At 40.8% G+C, this 23,276-nt stretch overlaps 5 protein-coding genes and 1 non-coding gene across 7 annotated transcripts in view; 5 read left to right on the plus strand and 1 right to left on the minus strand.

The window, feature by feature from the left end:
• The first annotated feature begins 794 nt into the window (after positions 1 to 794).
• On the plus strand, positions 795 to 2,916 carry LOC125772291 (pickpocket protein 19). Its single transcript, XM_049443841.1, has 3 exons — positions 795 to 1,400; positions 1,468 to 1,737; positions 1,824 to 2,916. The coding sequence occupies exons 1-3, from the start codon at positions 1,120 to 1,122 to the stop codon at positions 1,948 to 1,950; spliced, it is 678 nt and encodes a 225-aa protein (XP_049299798.1). The 5' UTR covers positions 795 to 1,119; the 3' UTR covers positions 1,951 to 2,916.
• On the minus strand, positions 2,077 to 2,158 carry Trnas-aga (transfer RNA serine (anticodon AGA)). Its single transcript has one exon. It is a non-coding gene; the product is annotated as a tRNA-Ser (tRNA).
• On the plus strand, positions 2,752 to 3,529 carry LOC125772213 (sodium channel protein Nach-like). The gene is made up of 4 exons (XM_049443675.1): positions 2,752 to 2,910; positions 2,989 to 3,076; positions 3,153 to 3,283; positions 3,374 to 3,529. The coding sequence occupies exons 1-4, from the start codon at positions 2,752 to 2,754 to the stop codon at positions 3,482 to 3,484; spliced, it is 489 nt and encodes a 162-aa protein (XP_049299632.1). The 3' UTR covers positions 3,485 to 3,529.
• A 6,470-nt stretch (positions 3,530 to 9,999) lies between these two features.
• LOC125772300 (putative fatty acyl-CoA reductase CG5065) lies at positions 10,000 to 20,144 on the plus strand. Its single transcript, XM_049443864.1, has 10 exons — positions 10,000 to 10,342; positions 15,898 to 16,069; positions 16,235 to 16,328; positions 17,918 to 18,172; positions 18,241 to 18,386; positions 18,467 to 18,769; positions 18,831 to 19,073; positions 19,139 to 19,290; positions 19,366 to 19,471; positions 19,583 to 20,144. Exons 2-10 carry the CDS (start codon positions 15,951 to 15,953, stop codon positions 19,683 to 19,685), a joined length of 1,521 nt encoding a protein of 506 aa, XP_049299821.1. The 5' UTR covers positions 10,000 to 10,342; positions 15,898 to 15,950; the 3' UTR covers positions 19,686 to 20,144.
• A 90-nt stretch (positions 20,145 to 20,234) lies between these two features.
• LOC125772216 (uncharacterized) lies at positions 20,235 to 22,258 on the plus strand. Its single transcript, XM_049443681.1, is given in 7 exon segments — positions 20,235 to 20,616; positions 20,693 to 20,822; positions 20,903 to 21,296; positions 21,298 to 21,623; positions 21,689 to 21,887; positions 21,968 to 22,054; positions 22,136 to 22,258. Coding segments are annotated over 7 exon segments (1,545 nt in total). The 5' UTR covers positions 20,235 to 20,330.
• A 561-nt stretch (positions 22,259 to 22,819) lies between these two features.
• The window catches only part of LOC125772272 (oxysterol-binding protein-related protein 9), a 37,249-nt gene continuing 36,792 nt past the window's right edge, over positions 22,820 to 23,276 (plus strand). For both annotated transcript variants that reach the window (XM_049443807.1, XM_049443808.1), the window contains exon 1: positions 22,820 to 23,243. In XM_049443807.1, coding sequence (XP_049299764.1) covers positions 23,136 to 23,243 — 108 coding nt within the window. In that variant the 5' untranslated portion in view covers positions 22,820 to 23,135. The remainder of the gene's footprint in view (positions 23,244 to 23,276) is intronic.

Genomic DNA, 23,276 nt, shown 5'->3' on the forward strand with positions numbered 1-23,276 from the left:
AGTGTGGTTCCGTGCGGTTTCTGTGTTAAGTGTTCATTATCTGGGCAACGGCATAATGATGACAACTTGGGTGTCGCTTTAACAACTATCACCATTGTCGGTGATGCTCTAGACTGGAGGGAGTGATGGGTTAAAGGAGCGGTTTAGTTCTTATTATGATTTTTATAGCATTGTATGCTTCGTATGTTTTTCGTGTGTTTTTTTGTATATTGTTTTACGTGTGTTAAAAATCATGCTGTCCACATAATCTTCGTTTAGTATGTTTTTATCATGATTTAAAGCTTAACTAAATGAGACAATAATATTTTTCTATTCTTTTAATACATTTTTTTAATCGATGCATATTTAAAATTTAAATTGTGTTTTTAGTTATCTAAGAATTTATGTTAAATAACTATTACTTCGTTACAACACCGAAGAAAATCGAGTAATAGTAAAAGTACATTATTGGAATGTGGAAAATGAGTTTTCCACGATGCATTGCAATTTCAACGAGTTGCAGCAACATAACCGGTGAACCCCGATCAAGGATGCCACCAAGGGAAGGGTGTTTAGACCGGAAAGCAGTTACCTTCGTATTAGTAGGGGATTAGTAGGGGATGGTCATGATTGTCGTGTGATCACATAATTATGTACCAGTAGCGGTGGCATGCATTTTCGATTAGCCTGCAACAAACCGTAACCTCACGGAAGAGCGATGTTGTACTAATGCATTTCTCAATTTTTTTTTCCCATTCTCGAATCAAAACATAGTGGGGCAGTGTTTTTAAAAGGGAAAAATATTTTGTTTTATAAAAGGACAATTGTTTTTTTTTTTTTCATTTTAAAACAATTAATTATTATTTGTTTGTTTTTCTTTTTCCATGACTTTTCGGAACTATTTTCATTTGTTTTTGTTCTTTTTTAACATCGATCTTTAGGTTCACTCTTTCTTGAGTTTGACTTTGATAAATATACACCTTAAATACTTAATTACTGTCTATACTTATTTGTTAAAATTTAACTTTAATCCTTTCTTTTTACCGTAAAATCTCTCATGGTGTCACTCGTGTTTGTTCAGAACTTCTTATTGCAGCGTTTGTTCCATCTTCGTACCAGCCAGTCGGTTAGTTCGTCATCATGGATCTGTTGCGCACCTTCGCAAACGAATCGTCCATCCATGGGTTGGCCCATTTGGTCCGAAGCCAGCATTGGTTAGAGAAAGCTTTCTGGTTGGCAATGCTTGCCTTCTCGGTTGTGTGCACGGTCAGCATCTGCAATATGCACTGGGAACGATTTCAAAACAATGCTACCGTGCTAAACGTGGAGACGGATTATCTCAGCTGGGTGTTTCGTCCACCGGCGGCTACCGTGTGTTCCGATCATGTTAATGAGGAAAAATTGGCCCAACTGTTGCAAAGGTAAGGAGAAAAGGGAAATATTTTTAATGTATGATAATGCGGTTGTGTGTTTTTATTTAAAAAAAAGATACTGGAAAGTGGACGTAAATCATACCGAATATGAACATTTCCGAGAATTTCTTTTGACCGTTAATCGGGCACGATTTGACAACTTGATGACGTTCGAGCCATTCGTTAACGATACAAGGCTTGCCTCCGTTCCGGTAATTGATTTGGCACGCGAATTAAAGTCTCCATTGATGCCACCGTGGAAAACGTTTGCACCCGTCCTGACGGAGGTTGGTGTTTGTTACTCATCCACAATGCTTTACGCCTTTCAAAGTCCCTACAGTGAACGGTAAGTTTTGGTGGAAATTTATTACGCTTCCGAAGTAAAATATTTATCAAAAAGATAATCTTTTTTTTCATCATTTCATTATGAAGATCGCAAGAAAATTACACAAAGGTACGCCCGGCGGATTGTTTTACACTGGACGTTTGTCGTACGATGGTCGCGATGAGTCATATGGATTCCATAAGAAATGATGTGGTGAGTGTAATCAACTGGTAAACAAGATTTATTTGTTCTTTCTTTTTATTCATTATGTTGTTTATTCATTTGTTGCATGATTTAGTAGAAGAATGAGTGAAAATAATTGATCATAAATCAAGTTTAATGCAAAAACTTCAAAACTCTCGCAGTCGGTAGGATTCGAACCTACGCTCCCAGAGGGAATCTGATTTCTAGTCAGACGCCTTAACCGCTCGGCCACGACTGCACATAGTATAAAGGCAGTTCAAAAGCAAGATCAATTAAAACTTTTTTTTCTTTTGCTCTTTCATTGCGTGTGAAAATCTATTTTAGTCGGTTTCATGTTTTTCACATGTTCGTTTGAGCTATGAGTATGAAGATTGAAAAGGAATTTTGTTAAACTTCTCGTAGTTTTTTTTCCTCAATTTTATACGACAATTCATTGCAATATTTTGGACATGGATCCAGTTTTTATCGTTTCACTATTTTTATTTCTAAGCCTAACTACATTCCGTCCATTCTGCGATGTTTCATGCTGTTACATGCAATGTTAAGGTATGCACTAATTGATAGCAGGTGTTGTGTTCAAATATGTATGTGAAGCAATCTGTGACATTTCGTATAGTGCAAACAAAAATAAACATTTTTGAAGGTCGAATCGAACTCGTGAAATTTTTTTTCATTTTTATACTAGATTTTTCCATATCTACGTTACATTCAGAGTGATCAACAAATGTTAGTTGCAAGATTATTCGTATTTTGATTTTGTTTTACATTAAAAAAGCAACTGCATTTTTCTTCCACTACCGCTTGCAGTACATTCACATCGAACAGGACGTTATGACGGCGGACAGTTCCATTCACTATGTGTTGGGTCAGCACGACATAATCAGCTCGTCGCTCTCCGTCGAACAAGTAGTTGCCTCGAAAGCTCTCAAACAATTATCCCGCCGAAGACGTAAGTGTCGGCTACCAAGCGAACGGCTTCACTACTTTAGTGTAAGTTTTGTTAACAGCGAAACAAAATATCTTTCCCTACATTTTATCCCTTTATTTGCTGGTGTTGTTTATCCATAGGTTTACACGAATAATTTGTGTCGCATAAGCTGCCGTATCGAGGCCTCATTGCATTTGTGTGGTTGTGTTCCATTCTTCTACAATATTGGTAGGACGTTTCGCAAACGTAGTACGTTTCCCGGTTCTAATAACTAGCAAATAATCGCACATTTCCCACCCGGCAGGAAAAACTTCTTGCTCACCGGAGGGACTGTACTGCTTGGCGAAACAGTTCAAGGTGTGGTACAAGACGAACTGCACCTGTCAGCCACTCTGCGAGTCCGTCTCCTTCAAGCAGGTGTTGGTGAAAAAAACGGTAGTATAATTTGTGTGTCGTTAGGAAACTTTTCTTTCAGCCCTAACGTACACATTTGCCCTTTATCCACCCTTTTTTGGCCTTGTGTAGGTACTCGAGCAGGCAAACAGTAAGTTGGAAACACAAATTATCTACCCACGAATGCGGATGAAGCGTGACGTACTTTTCGACATCAGCAATTTAATCGGTAAGTGTGTGTGACAATTGTTTTGCATATTATACGATTAATTTTAATTGCACCCCTTTTTTGGCCTTAATAAAGCTTTGCATTTGTTTAATAATGTAACTCTTCTGCTTACTTCCTTCAAATGTTTTTTGTGACATTAATGTTACTGTGCTTTCGAAGGACCTAAAGTTATGTTTTCCGTTTTCCCCAATTTGCAGTTTCCCTTGGTGGTGGGGCAGCACTTTTTCTTGGCTGTAGCTTCATCAGCTTCGTGGAGGTTATATTTTTCGTGCTGGAGTATGTGACCAAAAAGTTTCATCGATATTACCTCCGTCAGCAAGAACCTGCACACTCGTAATCTTTAAATTGATCGCAACTTTTACGATGACCGTTGGTACCTCGTTTACAACCAACATACTGCAGTGCTGTCAATGAAAATCGGTCCCTTTGGAATTGATACGAAAGAGATAGAATAATTCTTGTTTCATAAAATGAAGGCATAAATAATAGAAATTTAATCATCTATTAAAAGTAATTTAACATTTATTACATCAAATCGCAGCCGTCAAATCTTCACACTATATTTATATAACGTTAATACGACAAATTTCCCTTTCTATTTTTTTATACAACAAATACGTGCACTATTTATCTCTCAATGATGTGACGTAACCTACACACACACACATTTTTTTCTCACCAACCAGATAAAGAATTGTTGCTGCCATACGGGAGTTGAAGGTTGCCATGGGTAAGTATCCTCGAGGGCAATGCTTTCTCCATTGCACGTAGCACGTGCATTGATGCTTAATCCTTAAGTAACGATTGTAATCGGTCCCCCAACCCGCCAAAGTGTGTGTGCAAATCCCTCAAGGATAACCGAATTGAATCAACCCGGAAAAGGTCATTGGGACGAGGAATTCCCGATCAAATGCAGCGAATGAAATTGCTGAAGGAAGTAATTTAAGAGTGTTTATTAAAGCATAAATAAATAGTGTTTAATTGTTCAATTATAATGAAAGAAATAAAATAAAAAATAAATAATTTTCTAAACATAAAAAAAGCAAATTAAACTTAACAGTGATAAAAAAAGTTACAAAAATCAATATACTAAAAAAAATAAAAACCTAAAACTCTTTAAAATACAAGATAATTTACCCAACGACGATGGTGAAAAATCCAACCGTTTCGAGACCGTAACATTTCACGACCGCTCGTTTTGCTTCAACTCCATATCAGGGTGCAAATTTTCCGTTACAAAAAAAAAAACTGCCACAAAACCATCATGCCGATATAAATTTATGCTCATCGTTCATCATGCAGTCAAAAAAGTGCTCCGCATGATTTAAGTAACAATCAAAACTCAATCAATCCAACATAAACGGTGACTTCTTTCGCAAAGGTTTTAGCTCCACTCGATAAATACCAGCCGAGGGTGCGTTTAAGCGCACACCCCATAAAGCGGTGGCAAGGGAACGGGCCGGGACGGGGAACGCACTGTTTCCCGTGTACTCCACGAAAGGTACACGAAGAAAACGAAGGAAGGAGAAAGAAAGCAGCAAACTAAGATGTAAAGAGCAGTGAAAGCGAATATGGAACGAAGAGTGGTACGAAGAGATAACGAAGACGCGTACGGTGCGGCTACCACAAGGAAAAACCGGTAAGAAGTGCGTAGAAAGCAATGAGTGCAAGAAGTTTCCTTCATCCTCGCAAGGGTGGAACGGTGAGGGGAAAAGGGCACACACACACATATGTGTGCGAGAAGGATGGCAAATGGATGACGGTGATGGATGCGCAAAGTATACTTGCGCACACAAACCTGCTTTTAGCATACGCTCGAAAAAGTGTCTTCCTTTTTCAAAAGGTGCTTCTACTCACTCGGGCGATGGTGAGTGATTTCCCGAGGTCCGATGCTTTTGGGTGGAGAACTTCTGTCCTATTCTGAGTGCTAGAACGCGTACGTAATCGAATTCGTGAAGGATTTCATCAGTATCCTGACGAAAGGTTCGTGTCTTGATGCCTTAATCATTGGAATCTTCTTTAAAGGATTTTAAAAATTTGGAAATAATATTAAATACGAATTTACGTATTTCATTTAAGGTCTTAGACACCTGCAGCAACACTTCACAGCTTTGGTAACATGCTTCAAAAACGAAGGAAATTGCAAAAATATGATCCTGCCTGCAAAACTCCGTACCATGTTTAGCTGTCGTTGAAATTGCTCGACATTAGACAACCCTCCACCATTTTCGGAGCTCTTTTCTTGGGTTTCCCAAATATTCTTAAAACCCATCGAAGAACGCGAAGAACGACTTCGCGGAACAGACTAGTCTCGGCTGCTTCTGCGTCGACGACTTCCTTTCCGAATGTTGCAGGATCCATCCAAAAGAAATTAATAATCATAATACAATTGAACCGCAATACAATTGACACAACATAATCCACCCCGATCGATTACCGTTTTCTAATCGGTCAATTGAAAAATGAATTGCCATCAACAATCACATATCGGTTGACAAACCTTAGTCACCCCTAGCACGCACCGTGCAATACAACCGGAGAAAAGCGTTGCAACGGATTGCATTTTTCGAGTGGTTCCACGCTGAGCTGCAATTGCTCCCTGCCGTGGTTTGAGTTGTGCATTTCGGTTTCGCAAAACTCCCGACAATAAATAAACAAAACTGTCACACCTGGTAAAGTGACAAGCGAAAGGCTGATGAGGCTGCAAGGGGTTTCCTTTTAAAAAGATTTTTACGCGTGCAGTGTGTGTGTCGAAGAAATTGGGTCAATATAGAAATTTTATTCGCAACCCTTTGCTTTCCCATATAAAAATAAAGGGATAAAGGGTTGCAAAAAAGTAAGGCAAAAAAAAGAACGTTGCCGGGTACTTTCACTCTTCTAGTGTGTGTACTTTCGTTTGGAAAGGATACGATCTTAAAGATGCCAAAAGGAAAGGTTGTTGATGTGGTGTGATACAAAACGGAGAACAAATTAAATACAATCGACATGTTTGACTTAGAGAATGGGATTGTAAGGGAGTTCTAAAAAGATTTCTATGCTAAAATCAAAACAAACTCCATAATCATGTAATTATAGTTTGGTAAAAGTAAATGTCCGTAAAAAGTTGGTAAAGCGGACCAAAATTATTAATCCACATCTTTAGTGAACTTTTTTCTCGTATATAGAAAGGAAACCGAAAGGATAGTAATGGATCCTACGAAAAAAAAACATCAGCTCCACCCTAAGTGAGGGGAAGTAAAAGTCGTCCCAAAAGGCGAAATATACACCAAAAACGCACTTACCTTAAAAAGAGAGGGTCAAAAATAATTCGATCGTACGGTGGGGAGCGTTATCAGAAACGAACCGCATACAAAAGTTCCACTCTAAAAATCGGTTCCTGAATTCACTCCTTTTTGGAAGCGGACAGCACCAACAACAGGACGCGGGTGAAAGTTGAAAGTTTGGGAAAAAGGACAACCATAGAAGAGCGTGTTCGATCGGTGCGATTGATTGCGCTGGTGTAAAAGATAAAATCCTCTTCTGCTCCAACTCGCTTTAACGATACGCTCCTTACACAATCATTTATGCATGTAAACCCGGCTCGTTGGTTGGAAGGATTTGTTGTTATTGTTTTTCTTCAACCCCTATTTTTTTGGTTTACGGGAACAGTGTAGCTCTCGTTTGCGTTTCGGCAGAACAATATGAGGAAGGTGGACATGCAATGGACGTTATCACTAGTGTTGGGTCAAGAGCGAAAGAGGTACCTCAATCGCTCCGCTCATCATATTGTGCGCGCTCCCGCACAGCCCACGCGAAAAAGAGGTAGCTCCGTACGGAGCACTACACACAGGAGCGATTGTGCGATGCGCTCCCATTTGAATATTTCATCGGGCTATAGCCTTACCTGTTTTTGAGCAATGTAGCAAAATGTAAAAAAATGATATATTTGAATGTGAATTTGTTGCAATAAGTTTCTTTTCACTCAAATAATGCTTTAAAAGAAGAAAAGTATAAAAAATAACAAAAAAATAAAAATAAAAATTTCAACTCGAAAATTTCATAAGGCTTACCCCTTGCCATTTTTTTGAGCAATTTAGCAAAATTTAAAAATTTGTTTTATTTTAATGCGAAGTTGTTGCAATAAGTTTCTTTTCACTCAAATAATGCTTTAAGTTAAAAAAAGAATAAAAAATCAGAAAAAAAATTAAAAAAAAATTTCAACTCGAAAATTTCATAAGGCTTACCCCTTACGTTTTTTTTGAGTAATTTTGAAAAAAAAATAAATTAATTTATTTTAATGCCAATTGGTTCAAATAAGTTTCTTTTCACTCAAGTAATGCTTTAAATAAAAAAAATATAAAAAATTGAAAATTTCATAAGGCTCTAGCTAGTGGGTCAAGAGCGAAAGAGGTATTTCTATCGCTCCGGTCATCTTATTGTGCGCGTTGCTTGTGGTGCGAAACTTCGCTCCTGCGAGCGCATCGCACAATCGCTCCTGTGTGCAGCGCTCCGTGTGGAGCTACCGCAAGCGCACCGCACACTTTAGAGAGTGAGAGCGGTGCGCTCCGCTCTTGCAAAAGAGCTACTTGACCCAACACTAGTTACTACCACCGGAAGGAGAATTCGCGAGCAAACAAGAAACATGCGACTTTTAAATTATCGGCAAATTGAAAGTATTCCATTTTTTTTACTTTGATACTCCACACTGCAAATTTGATGGATTGCGATGTTCTTCACATTCTTTAGGGCGAAAGTGAACGAACGGTTACTTCGCGTAGAATTATTTTTTCAAATTAGTTTACAAAAAACAGATCAGGTGTAAGAAAATGTGCACCAAATAAAAACATATACACCGGGAATCTTAAAACCGGTAGTCTTGGAACGGGGTTTATCAATGCGAAAATTCAACATTTAACAAACCACCCAAACAAACAAACCCCCGAACAAATCAAGGAGCAGATCGTGTTTTGTGGGATAATGATGTGATTAGAATTAGAAATGGTAAACGATTTTCTTGGTAATGATAGTATTTAATAAAAATATTTCCACATCAACTACAAACTTAGTACTTGTGAAAAAGTGTATTGCAAAAAATATTTAAACGAATAGCAAAAAAAAAAGAAAATACGAAAAAAACAATTGTACACCTTCGCACCGAGGAAAGTCGGAAAGCATGCACGCATCATTAACGTTGCTCGACATTGTACCGCATACAAGACGCGTTTGATGGGCGAACAAATTATGCAGCCATATCTGGTTATGTTCCTTTTCTATGCTCCCGTACAAACGTGCGAACAACAAAAGCCTTTCCCATGCACAGACACGGAATGCCGATAAGCAGAATACGAGTACAACGCAAAACGGAAAGGACGCCAAAAAAAAAACACGCCAAAGACCAGCTCAGTGCGATTCGACCGGCTACACAGTGCGATAAATTTCTTATCTTGCTGCGATTTTGGTGCTCTATAGCATCGTAACGAACAGAAGGCAGTCAGCTCAGCTGCTTTGCTGATAGGAAGATCGATTTTCAATCAGCATCGGTCGATTCGTTTTCTGCCCAGCGAACACGATGAGTCACACGTCATTCGGGTTTAAAGGAGTGTTGGCGTGGGGTTCGTGAAGTTCATATTGATGCTGGCGCTTCGCCTAGCTTATCCGGTTTCTTGGAATTTTGGCTTGATTTTTATCTGTTTTTTTTTGCTGTCTTTTATGCTCGATTCTTTGTCCATTTTGGCAAAGGAGTTGATGATGTTTTATTTCGTAAACTTGTATCATCTTCTTTCCGTGTTGCAAGAATCGAACAGGAAAAAATCACTATTATTATATCACTAGTACTAGTATTAGTACTAGCCAGACAAAATAGCATCAAATAAAGCTGAAATATGAAACAAATATGAAAGCTAGATTGATGCAAAATTATACTAAAAAGAGTCCAATCACAATAATTTAAGGTTACGCTTGGATGGAACTAAGACTAAAATTAGTGGTTTTTCTAAATCAATCACAAGAAACAACCTTTCATGCACGATATAGTTAAATATGTGTTATTCAGTTAAAATTGGCAACACAACTTCCTTCAAACGTTACAGAATGCAATCGAAACAATTTACCCAAAAACCTTGAAATAGCTAAAGGTCCGGAAATTCTAAAACTCTTTCCTCTCCTACAAGGTTTTGTGTTATGCTAACCATTGCCCAAAACAGCACTCATAACGCTCCAAACACCTGCATGGTTGATCGACCGCAATGAAAGAATCGCATTGGAAAACCATCCCCTACTCGGTTGGTTTTTTGAGGGGCGCGATCATCGAAAGCTCACCTCCAAAGTTCCGTTAAGAAAAGAAGCTTTGCCAGAAGCAAACATCAACCTCGGTGGGAGAATATGTGGAATTTTCTTAAGACGTCACAACTACAGTAATGCTTTCGAGTCGTCCAACAGTAACTGCGTGAAACCACGTTCACGAAGCTACGGGAAGCTTTTCCAAAGGCGTCTAACACCCACCCTTCGCCCTCCCCGCATGTGCTCTCAACGTGCGCATTGCTTAATCTGCTGCGCAACGGCAAGCGAAACGGAAAGGGAGTGTAAGCGACGAACCCTGTCTGATGTTTCGTTCGAGGCTTTTTGGAAGGTATTGCGCCGGTAAGCATGTCTATGTGCAGCATACTTTCCGCGCAGCCCATGCATCATTGTGGTAGGGATAGGGTGGGCAACTTTAGAAGGCGGTTCGCGACGTGCAAGAAGTCGCTTTGAAGCTCGATCGCGTTTGTACGGGTGGGTCAGTCGATCGGTAGATTAGCTGGTGAACGGTTCGGCGATCTTGCTCTCCGCTTCTAACACGGTGTATTACGAGTGCTTTGCTTATACGGATTCAGTCGAGAGGTGCTGCGCAAGAAGTAAGTCATCGTGCAAGCCGTCCGCAAAAGGTGTACTTGGTGTTCGTGGTTTATTAATAGCTAGTGAAAGTTACTTACCCGAAGATCAAGAATTCTTTACTGGTAACAACGATCAGCGTAGATCTCTTGAGGTGGTGAAGTTTGCCCAAAAGCATCTTTCGTTAAAAAAAATCAATCATCCATTCGCTTTATTCTCACAAAGCACCGAATCTCACTTAATCACCTCTGGCTAGAGGTGTGCGCGTCCTTGATCATTTCGTTAGAGTGTTGTTAATGTGAATCTGGAGTTATACTGTCGACATCGATTGCGCGGGTAGGCGCAAATCGGACAAAACTCACGCAGCATACAACGGCTGCGGTTCGGGTAGGTAGGTCAACAGCACATGGCAAATGAAAGATCGTGCTATGAGAACTTGCGCCATCTGCAAACAAGCGGCGCATACTCATCATCGAAAGAAACCAACACGCACAGTCTTCACTTTCGTCGGTACCGTCGGTGAAGGTTATGTGAGATGTATCGTGGCGCTGTGGAGAAAACGGTAGCAGGAGGAATCTATTAGAGCCTGGGGTAGTCGCATGAATCTCATCGATGTCATCATCGACACACAGATCAGGTGTCGAACGTAGGGAGGGCAAGTGCAAAACCTGCAAGTGTACACAGATTACAACAAAATAACAGATCAGAGCAAAAAGAGTCTCTAAAAATCGTAATGAATCCATCTCGCACCTTTCGGGTAGCTTCTCAGAAGTAGTTGCTCTGGTGTGAATAACCAGTTTTCCGGATTTTGTACGCAACTCCGGAGCCTGTGACTATGTTACGGGTTGAAGTTTTAGGTGAGGGAACGTAAAGAACCAAAACAAACACACACACACAGACAAACTTAAGCGATCTTGCGAATGGTTTCTATTCGCGATCGTTGCACTGAAGCCCGCGAAATTCGTCTGCAGCTAGCGCATGCCACGAACCACTAGAACACGAACAAGACAACCTCTACAAGAGGGAAAGGAAGAACTCGTACCACCTGCAAAACATTTGGAATACTTCTGCTTCCCACACCACACGAGCAAAAACGGGGCTAGTAAATTCTTTCCTAACTTCACTTTCGTGCCGAGTTCGAATCGTTAGGCACACTCACACGTGTGGTGGTTGCCATGGAAAACGTTACAGCGTTGCGTCTTGCGTAGGATCTTCATTGTTTCGATGGAAACTGGAGTTCTTGCGAAAAGTACGTTCTTCCGTTGCGTGTAGCTTCCACGTTGATTGTAGTTCTTTGTAACTCCTCCACCTGAAGGAAATGTTTCGCCATCAACCTTGTTGGGGAAAGATCTTGATATGCGCCAAAGCACAAATTCTTCATTTGTGACAAGGTTTGTCTAGCATCCGACCACTAATTTGTTGACTGATTTTGTTATAAATGGCGTGTTCGGCCAGCACGGGGTGACGTTAATTCGTTTCTCGATTAACCTTGTCCACTCTCCACAAACAACAGTATGTTTAGTTAATTTCGTTTGTTTTGCTTGAGCTAACATTTGCTTCGTGCTGTTTGTTTCCTTTACAAACGTTACTGTTTTAAGCTTACATTTACCTAAAGTGTTTTTTTTTTATTTTATTTTATGAGTTGCGATCTTTTTAACCTCTACCGGATTGACCGATCGTATCCGGCTAGATACTTCCTCACACGTTTTGTCGCTTTGCTGCAAACAGTGCACTGAGGGTCTTTTCCGTATTTTCTATCGTCTCCGATGGCTACCATCATCGATGATGGGTGATTTATACACATAACAAAAAAAATAAAAAAAGAACTGATTCAATGAAGAAAGATTTTGTAACTTCCGCCACAAGGTTAATGCTTCGTCTAACGAATACCTGGCGCGTTTCGAACAGTCAAATCATCCCCCAAAAAAACAAGTTTTATCGAAACGGTGGAAGTTAAACTCTGGTGGACCGAACCGATCAAGATGGGTGTAGCATTTTAACCGGTTCGTTTATTTTTTTTCCTTTAGGGAACTATCTTCCTTTCTAGAGGGCAGATGCGTTCATTCGAAAAAAAAAACAAAGACGTTTGTCACTGTCAAGGTAAGGTGCCACCCGAGATAGTGACAAATCCGATGTTTTGGTTTTTTTATTTTATTTTTTGGGGTTTTTTTTATTTAAAACACTGCATTTACCGCAGGATGTGTCAACGACCTTCTAGGGTGGGCTGAGAGAATATGTTAATGAAATACACATGCAGACATCACTAGGTGAAGGTTAAAGATAAAGATTTGTTGAAAACACTTAGCTTCAAAAACCTTCACATACTATTGGTTTTCTACCAAAAAATGTCTTCAGTTTTCAAGATTGTGTTAATTCCATTTAAAAATATCCAGTTTAGGAATATCAACTATGTGTTTATTAAGTCTCGTACGATCTTTTTTTTATTATGCACTTCACGTAGTTAACAATCAATTGAGTGTTATATTACTTTATTATCATTTCCCATGTTTCCATTTATAGATTGATTGATGCCTTCATTGCCTTCAAACAATGCAATGAAAATAAATCCAAACTCCTTCATCGTTTCTTCATCGCTCGTTTTCCACCCGTCACTTTTGGACAAACATATTCGATGCGTCAAATTAAAATGAGAAATTTAAATAAAGCTCATTCGAAGTGATTAATTAGAAGTTCCGACAGTTTCGCTTGCCAACGCCCAGCGTTTTGCATCACCTTCAGCTGATCATTCACCGGAGCCATTGCTCCACTTTTTGTCTGGCAGCTAACCTTCAGCGTATCGGGAGTGTGACTAACGAAAATCCAGCCACGCTCAACGTTCACCCGTCCGACATTGACCTTGACGGTTTGGTGGTTTGGTGGCAAAGTTTGGCAAGCGTTGCCCAGCGTCTGGTACGCATTTTATGCTACGCGTCATCTTTCCAGATGGTGTTTTAACTATCAGACGGGTCGATTTCCGTGACGATCGAAGGAAGCTGTCGGTAGTGGTCTGTGATCAAAAGAGCCTCGATTTCCAAAAGAGAGTCCAATTTTGAAGCTTCCTTTTTTTTGCGCTATATGTTTTTTTTTTAATTTGCTACTCTTCGATTTTGGTTACAGTAGGTGATGAAGTCTTCCGACTCGTTCGAGAGTACCAATTTGGCATCGCTTACGTCAGAGGCTTTTACAGACGCACCATGCAGACGATCGCACCACGGTACGCACCTTTGTTTAATGAGATAATATTCAATGTTTCGTGGACACTGCGGTAACCCATCAGGAATAATTAATTTTCCACCTGTTGATTCTGTTTGCCAAACAAGCACTATCCGTGCGACCTTCGTGTGATCTACCTCTGTAGGATCTTCTTGACTACTGGATACAAAATTAGCCTACGGAAACAGTACAAACCAAAGAAGTAGGCCAACGTTAAATGTTGCCAACCTATCGTTAATGTTTGAGGAATCGGTTCACTTTCCAGTTGCGTCTTACTAATTCGGTTGGAAAGGGAATTGGAATAAAACCTTGCAAACCTTGCCATTGCTTGGTGATAATATTCGGATGTGTGATAATGAAACGATCCTTCAAGGCAGCCGAAAGCGACAGACGAATATGAAAGTTGTTATGGCACGCGGGTTTTAGCTATCTTACGATTAGGATATCAAACTACCATTACGTGCAGGGGATGATCCATGGGGCGGGTGTGTTTATTTAACTCACACGTTATTAACATACCGGTTGTTCAACAGCGCGTGATCTTGCCGAAAAAACGAATCATGCGTTATGTTGCGTTACCTAAACAACCAAACAATTGTATTTAACACAAAATGTAAATGTCCATGCAATATGGAGTTTGATGCAATTTATTTCGCTTTCATCCTCACACATTCGGTTGAAATAGTCAAGTTGAAATTTCTTCAAGGATTTCTGGAAAGCTGCGATTCTAGACTACTGCTTGCACTGTTTCTCCTATTATCCTAATAAGAGATACTTGAATATAGTTTTTCTCTATAAGTCTTCAACGACTTGTCCAAAGTCGAAGATTACTAATACTTGTTTAGACTCAACTTTAACTAATGTCCTAAGACAACGAACTGGAGCTCATTAAGACGACAGCTCGTTACAAGCGTCAACGTGAAACTTATGGTGAAAAATATACTACACTTTTTTAAATAATAGTCCCATTAACAAACTAATACCGCTATCGAAATTGAAAACACTCCTACCAGTTTATACCTTGACCGACCTGCCTACAAAAACCACCGCACATAAACTAGCCCCTACACATACAGTGAAGGTCATTTTATCGAAATCTTGAAACAAAAAAATCAAACACTAACAACAGTTTAAAAAAAAGGTTCGAACCACGGTTAGGGTCAGTTTTTCTCGCCTCAGGTGTCTTAGGTTTCTTAGGGTTATGTGTAAATTTTTATTTACTTCATTACCCTGGTCTACTGCGGTCTCAGTCGCGAGTCGGAATCAGACATGGAAATAGTCCGCAATCAACCGTTAGATATCGTGTGAGGGCAGATGGCGAAGGCCAGCCACTATGTCACTGATCTCAACCGGAGCAGCCCGGTTGGCATTTTAATAAATCGTTAAAAGAAAATAAAAAAATGAGACCATTGTAGTGAATGTCGTCAAGGTTAGATACGGTATGTACCGCTATCCACGCGAATCAACATGAAAGTGATAGACGAACATACATCTAGATCGAATATAGCTGTTTTTGCCAGTAACTGTTTCATGCACCAACTAGAAGACCCTGTGCTGAAATGCGGGAAAAACAAAGTCGAATTCTCCATAAATGAGAACTTCGACGCACACCGGTGCTCCATTCCATGCAAGATGCGTCGCGATCTTTCCTTGATCTTGTTAGATAATTACCTAATGGCGAGACGGCAAAACGGTGAATACGTCATGTCACCGGTTTTCCACCACTGTTTGTTTGCCCTACAATCATCTTTTATGGGAAAATACTGTACGCTGAAAATGAAATGCACCGCCACAGGGGACATTCTATGTATGGAACGTTCGTCAATTGAGTTGCAATGTTTCACTGATGATGATGGGTTGCATTGGGAAAACAGGGAGAAGAGTGTTTGTGTCTATTTTTAAGATCAACTTCATCTAGCTTTACTATTATCTCGTATATTTTCTTAACCCAACTCTTCCCTTCAAGTTGATAGTATTGACTTGAAAGATAAAAGAAATCCATACTACTAAACACGGCGGCTTTCGATGTACACGTTTCTCGATAACTCAAAGTTTAAACATTCATGACGCTTGTTTGCTGATGATCATCGCAACAAACTGTCACCTAACGAGTATGATCATTCCGTGTGTTATTATCTTATTATGCAATCAGCGTCTGTAAATAATAATAAATTGATCTCCCTGACGAGGAATACATTAACTTCGCTCTTTCATCGCAGCTCCCGTAATTCCCATTTCTGATTGTAACACCTGATCGTTACGATCGTTTGCAACGATTAAGCAACGATACGATTTTAAGAACTCACGTTTATTCATGCATTTTTATTTCCTATCCATCGTTTCCATTTGAAAAAATCTCCACTAGAATAAACTACCAGCAGCCGATTCACTACTTATCGATCGCATAACAAACCCACGATGGACGTCGATATGAATGGCGGACGCGACCGTATCGCGCCAATGTTCAAAGATCGCCACGTGCTGATCACGGGCGGGACAGGCTTCCTCGGTAAAGCGCTGATTGAAAAATTACTCCGGTAAGTAAACGTCAACGGAATGGAGAGGGCGAACGAGCTAAAAAAAAACAGGGAAATTCCAGTTCTTCATTATTGACCAACGGTGACCTGCGTTGTGCAGGCAATGTGTCATAGTGATGTGATTGGGACGCACGTGCTAATCGATTGCCCCCATTGCCTTTACAGATGCTGTCCGGAGATTGGCCAGATCTATCTTCTAGTCAGAGCAAAGAAGGGCAAATCACCGCGCCAACGCTTGGAGGACATCTTTGCCAATCCGGTAAGTAGCACTGGTGGTCGCGACCGCTAGATGGCGCCATCGAGCGCATCTTAGACCAGAAAAATCAACCATTGCCTTCAACGAAACAAAACTAACGAGGACAAGGATGAACAACCAAACCATGTACACTGGTGGTGTTGTATCCATCCGTATGACCTACTGTACGTCCCATGTACTACCAATAGCCGTTATGCGAGAGAGCATAATGGTGGACACTCAGCATCCAAACAGTTGTACCGCGAAACGTAAGCGCAACGGAGGCCAAACGTCAAAGTCCGTTAGCTCTGGCTTCACTCTCACTCTTAGCTCCATCGAGCCAGAGGTAGGGTTGGAGCCACTCGAGACACTCATAACAGGGCAACAAACAGGTCCGCGGACTTCATGACGCTCGCGCACATAAAAGGCCAACCTTGAGGTTGGGCAATCAATCCATCATCATCTTGTACAACGGTGGCGGGAGTTGCAATGTTGCCCACTCTCTCAACCGCTTGATGAAGCAATGCACGCACGATCATTAGCACGTCGTCCAACGGATCCAACACTGCTTTGCATTGGCAGGTTCCGTTTGCCGGCCGGAGCTTGCAGAGCTCTTAGCCGAATGGTCCACTTGGCTGGAGTATTACTATTTGCGAGTGACGGTTATGTTTTGAATTCTTTCCCTTCCAATCAGAACGTAAAGCGATCGTGTGCCGCTTGAAGCAGTAGGTCAGTTTTGCACTCATTGGATGATTGACCCAACATACCAGACACTAGTTTTCGCGATGTTTTCCGTCCAAAGAACCGGTCACCAAACCCAATATCGAGAGCATATCGTCGTCAAGTTTGCTACTGCTCGACACCCATCAGTGTCCGTATCAAGCGCTACGTAAGCGAAATCGATCGTTCTCAATTACGCATAATTATAGCCTCACTTCGTGGCACGTAGTGGACGTTCAATATTTCGCAGCCAACTTTCGCTTCCCGACTCAAGCGGTCATGCACGTTGGGAAATGGTTACGAAGATTGGAAATGAGGAGAAATGGCGTAATGTAAGGTTCAATTTTTCATTGAACCGTGTTTTATTAGTAAACGTTTCATATCGGTAAACCGATTAGAAATAATCCATTTCATTTGCAATTCTAATTCTGAAACAAAAAATTACAGTTCTTTCATGTATGCCAAGATAAAAATTGCCAAGTTATTGGCTAATTATAGACCACAACACAATAACATCGAATAATTGAGAGCTAGAGGTCATAAACTCAACCATCATTCTTGGTGGTTCCCAATCATTGTCTAAGCGGTACACAAAGTACAAAGTCGGCTAATGGAAGATCATACAAAAGTTCATTACTGACTCTTCACTTGCTTTGTACGTGGTCAGTTTTATTGCCACAGGATTTTATAGGCATCAATAGGTGTGTATACATTTACAATCGTGCAATAAAAGAGTACTAATCATCAGTAGACAAAACTCAAATTCCTTGGCCTTTATTTATTTTCCTTTCGCTTAACTTGAATCTTTAACGATATGTACTATTCTTACCCTTCCATATACACCTCACCAATTAAATTCTTATCGATCATTTCTTTCCCTATTCTTCGGCTAGCTGTTCGAGACCGTCAAGGGAATGCGCGGTCTAGATACGTTGATAAGTCAATGTACCGTGATCGGTGGCGACGTCACGGAACCGGAACTGGCCATTTCGCCCGAGGATCGTAAGCTGATTACGGAAAATATTTCTATTATCTATCACTGTGCGGCCACGATTCGCTTCGATGAAACGCTCAAGAAGGCGGTCATGCTCAATACACGCGGCACTAAATTTATGATCGACCTGGCGAAACAGTGCAAAAAGTTAGATGTAAGTAGCTGGTGAAGTGGCGCGATGTGGTATGAAGTTGTTGGCTACAGTGATCATTTCCCTTGCAGATGTTTGGCTACGTTTCCACCTCGTACTGTCATCTTAATGAGAAGCTACTGCTGGAAAAGCCATATGCACCACCGGCCGATCCACACAAAGTGATCAAGGCGGTCGAATGGCTTGAGGAAGGTGTGGTAGATGGTATGACCAAAAAGTGAGTATCAAACGTTATACGCAAAAAGTTAGTACTTCTTCAATTGATTGTCTTGGTGGTGTTATGCTTTATTTACTTAGAATTCTGGGTGACTGTCCCAACACATACGCCTATACCAAAGCGCTAGCGGAAGCTCTCGTAGTGGAGTCGATGGATGAGATCCCGGCGGTAATTTTCCGCCCCTCGATCGTTATTCCCACCTGGCGCGAACCCATTCCCGGCTGGACGGACAACATTAACGGGCCGGTAGGTTTGCTGATTGGTGCCGGCAAGGGCGTTATCCGGTCGATGTACTGCAACTCGGACGGGTACGGTGACTATCTGCCGGTTGATTTCGCTGTCAGTGCTATGTGTGTTTGCACCTGGAACTACGTCGGTAACAAGTAAGTCGAATATGTGGTGAGAACTTCTGGACACTTTTCTTACGAGTCTTCTCGCTACCAGGGATCACAAGCGCAACATCTATCATCTGGTCAGTTCGGCAGAGATTAAGGTGTCCTGGGAAGGTATCATCGAGCGTGGAAAGTGGATCGTCTCAAACAAGATTCCGCTCAATGGTGTCCTCTGGTATCCGGGCGGTTCAATGAAGCGTACCCGATGGGAACATAATCTGTCGGCCTTCTTCTTCCACTGGATACCGGCATTCGTGATCGATTGTCTACTTTACTGCTTCGGATATAAGCCAATGTAAGTAAATGATTGCTTATTGTGGTACGGGGGTTCTCTACTATAAGGATCTCTTTGCTTTCCAGACTGTGGAGGATACATCAGCGTATCGCCAAGGGTTTTGAAGTGTTCGAATATTACGCCAACAATCAATGGGACTTTGACAATGCCACTGTACTATATCTGCGGACGATTATCAACGAAGAGGAAAAGGTCAAATTCAAAATAGACGCTGGAGGTATGTATCTGTGGAAGCGCTTTTGCAGTACAAAAAGCTCCAAAGACACTAACATCTTATTTCCTTTCCTTGAAGGTGTTGAGATTCAGGAATACTTCGAGAACTGTATACGAGCCGCTCGATGGTATATTCTGAAGGAAATGGACGATACTATCCCCGCTGCTAGACGTCACATGCGTGTGTAAGTATATTGGAAGACCGTTCAACATCAGTTCCTGGATCTTACTTAACTTACCGTTTCATTTATGTTCCTCTTCTATGTACTTGGACTGATGTTCTTCCATCATTACAGCATGTGGTGGGTCGACAAGATATGTAAGACATTAATCTACGGTGGACTCATTTACTACATCGGCAAGGCGCTCTACTCGCTGCTATTTGCGTCCGTCTTCTAGATCTAGCATCACCAAGCAACGGTCAGCAGTAGTACCGTACCCTTAGTGCGTTAGTTTGCGTGTGATTAAGTGCAATTAATCTATCGATTCCATCACACACCTTCCGTGCCTTGCTTCCTCGACCATGTAGCAGGGTTCCTTTTGTATGTTAAGTTTTCCCATTCATCATTTGGTTTGCGTTTTGTGGGCATAACGTCTAAATTTTCACCATCCCAACGGCACCCGTCGTCGGGTGCGTTTATTTCGTTTGTTTTATTTTTTTTTTGTTACTATTATTAAGGAAAGCAGTACCATAACCCCACTTATTTTTGTCTTTTCTAGTGATGGTGTAGACATGAGTTTAGGTTGTTTTTTTTGTCGTTATGAGTTTGGAAATACGACCAGATCGATTCTGATTAGATGAATAATCAATAAAGTGTAGTACTGTTTGATTTTTATCACCTCAAAAAAAAACCTAATCATACTAATTGATCCCACCGTCGGTGTCGGTGTGATCGAAGATGAAACGGGCGTTGTATTGTATCATTTCATCCGAAACAGTTAATAGTAAACGTTGTGCAAGCGAGAAACTACTTGTTTGGTGTTCTAAATAGACTACTGCACTATTGTGCTTGCCACAAAGCATATTAAAACACAAGCGTTAAGATGAATAACGATAATACGAAACCCACCGACAGCACCTTCTGTAAAATAATGAAACCGATCTACTACATGTCTAAGGTGGCCGGTCTGTGGCCCCAGTCATTTCTACGTACATCTCCCGGTGTAACGGTGCTAGATATTGCCTACCTGTTGGTACTGTACGTCATGTTTTGCTTTTGCATACTGGTTAATGTTAACGCCAAGCTGTGGGACTACTACATGAAACCATTCGAGTCGGACATTTTGCGCTACGGTCTGCAAACGCATCTGCTGAACGGATTGAATCTTGGTGAGCAGCCTTTATTTTGCTTGTGCAAGAAACACGGTGCTAATTGAGACTTACGATACATTGTGCCCACTAAAAGGAGTGCTCATTAGTACGATCAATGTGGTACAGTACAAACGGAAATGGGATTACATGGAGCTGCTGGACAACGTTACGAAGGTGGTCGAACAGGAGTTTCACGTGAGATATCCAATCCGTGTGGTGCAAACGTAAGAAGGCAGTTTTCCCGCTTTTTGTTTTCTCTTTTTTTTGTGCCATTTTTATGAATCACTTAATAATTTCTCATCAGGTTCATTACGTTAATAATTTCTGCTGAGATGCTTTACCTTATGCTGGTATTGTCCGGTTACTATTATCTCATCGATCAGACGTTAAACATTACTACAACCTACCTGTACGTGTCTTACTACATGATGAACATCTCGTTGCTGGCGCTGTTAAACGAATACACTTATTTTACGGTGCATATACGCCGACTGTTTATGATAGTGAATCGATTACTTAAGCAATTGCTTTTGACCGATGCTAACAGCAGCGATACGGTTCTGCTTGATCAGAATCGAAAGAGTAAAACGCCAACGATTGCGTATGATGAAATTTTCACTATTTACGGTAGAGGACCTAGGAAGGATTTTGAAACTAATGCTGGAAACATTAAAACGAATGGTCCATCAAAGGTGACAGCAGTAGGTCCTGCTTCGGCCGGTTTTAACAAACTGTCCACTAGCACTGTATATACCACGTAAGAAAAAGAAAGAGGATGGTTTTTTTGTTTCTCAATGTCCCTTTAATTCACGCACTTTTTCTTTATGCAGGTACGTTACACAGTTCAAGATCGATCAACATTCTAGCATGGATACGATAGTGAAAACCATCAATCGTTTATCTGTACTGCACTATCATCTGTGCGACGCAATCAGGCTGGTCAATCGCATATCCTCGTTACCGCTAATGCTTCATTTCGGTGCCATGTTTGTGTTTCTCGTGTTTGGTCTCTTCACGTTCTACAAGTTAGTATCCGTAGTTTGGATTGCTTTAAGCCCTTTACTTTACCGCGTTACATCAAACTTTCCAGAGCATTCAATTCTGGATCATGGGCATTTCGAATTATGGCGATGGCAAATGGGGCTTGGATTGCTTTTTACATTGCGGGAATTTTGGTAGTTATTACTGCTACCACGGCGGCACAGAACAGTGGACGGTTGACCGGAGACATTGTTCATCAGATCATTCGGAAACATCAGAACCATTTTTCGGTCGATGTTATCGAGAAGGTACACATTGTTGGTTGTCTATTTATGTATATAGTAGCAGCTTCTACATCACAACAAGTTTAATTTACTTAATGTTTCAGCTTTCGACTCTATCTCTTCAAGTGAAAATGCGCGACATGTCGTTTTCTTGCGGTTTGTTTCATTTCGACTGGAATCTCGTTGGTTCGGTCAGTGCTATATGAATAGTTGTAGAAATTTTTCTCAAAATTTACCAACCAATTGTTCTATTTTTGTGTGTAAATGTATAGATTCTTTCAGCGCTTGCAATGTACCTGGTGTTCCTTATCCAGTTCGACGTAACTCCACCGGTTGGACTTTCGTCACCCAATTTGACCATCCCATCGATTGAATTGATTAATTTTACTGTCTAATTTGGATGATGGAACGATACATTTTGAAATGAAAAATAAAATTAAATTACTGTGTTCATATGTCCGATATGAATTTGTTTCATGCAACCACAACATACCATAATAGTTTCCCGCGCTCAAGCATAAATTATGTATTCCGACTATACCATAACTCACACCACATGCTGTAGGGCGAAATTTCGCCTTATGTTGTTACGCCGCTCTTGCTTCTCGTTCTCTCTTTCCATACTCTCTTTCTCTTTTTATTATGTAAAATTTTGTTTTGTCTCCCTCTTTTTCAACTATGGGCTACGAGACGTTTATAATTTAAAAAAGTTTAGACTTTTTCAACAAAATATTTATTTTACATATAAACCAGATAGAAAGAATCTGTTCAACTATTTGTTTTCACGTAAGAAAAGACTCATTATTGAAAATTGTTCATTTCTGTACCATACTTTCCTCACCATTTGTTTCAAACTATGGGATTATAAATAACCATAATGAACTATGGTCCTTCCGCTGGGCCGTTTTGTCCAAAATTACAACTGACAAAGCTTACGACACTGTCACAGACAACTGTCAAAGATGATACAATTTTGCATCGGTTGTTTTGCTTGTGGAAATCGTTTTCGCGTATCGAATACTTTCTCGTGATTTTACAACTTGTTTTCCACCGACATTTCGCGAACGGGATCAAATACGGGCAAAGGAAAACATCGCCACTCGTTGCATGTGTACAGTGTGTCGTTGCGTACAGCCGCGGAAAAGGATTTCCTTCCAGCGCGAGTGCTGAAAAATTTGCGTGTGTGCGTGTGTGTGGTTATTATTTTTTGTTACATTCCCATAAGCTTCCACCGTTTGCTAAACGCAGATTTCTCGTCATCCTCCCGCTACGATGGCGATGCTGGAGGGCACCCTGTCCAAATGGACGAACGTCATGAAAGGTTGGCAGTATCGGTGGTTCGTTCTGGATGAAAACGCCGGATTGCTGTCGTACTATACCGTAAGTAGCTCATGCATGACCTGGTCCAGCCGG

The sequence above is a fragment of the Anopheles funestus genome, chromosome 3RL (genome assembly GCF_943734845.2).
Source record: "Anopheles funestus chromosome 3RL, idAnoFuneDA-416_04, whole genome shotgun sequence".
Taxonomy (NCBI): domain Eukaryota; kingdom Metazoa; phylum Arthropoda; class Insecta; order Diptera; family Culicidae; genus Anopheles; species Anopheles funestus.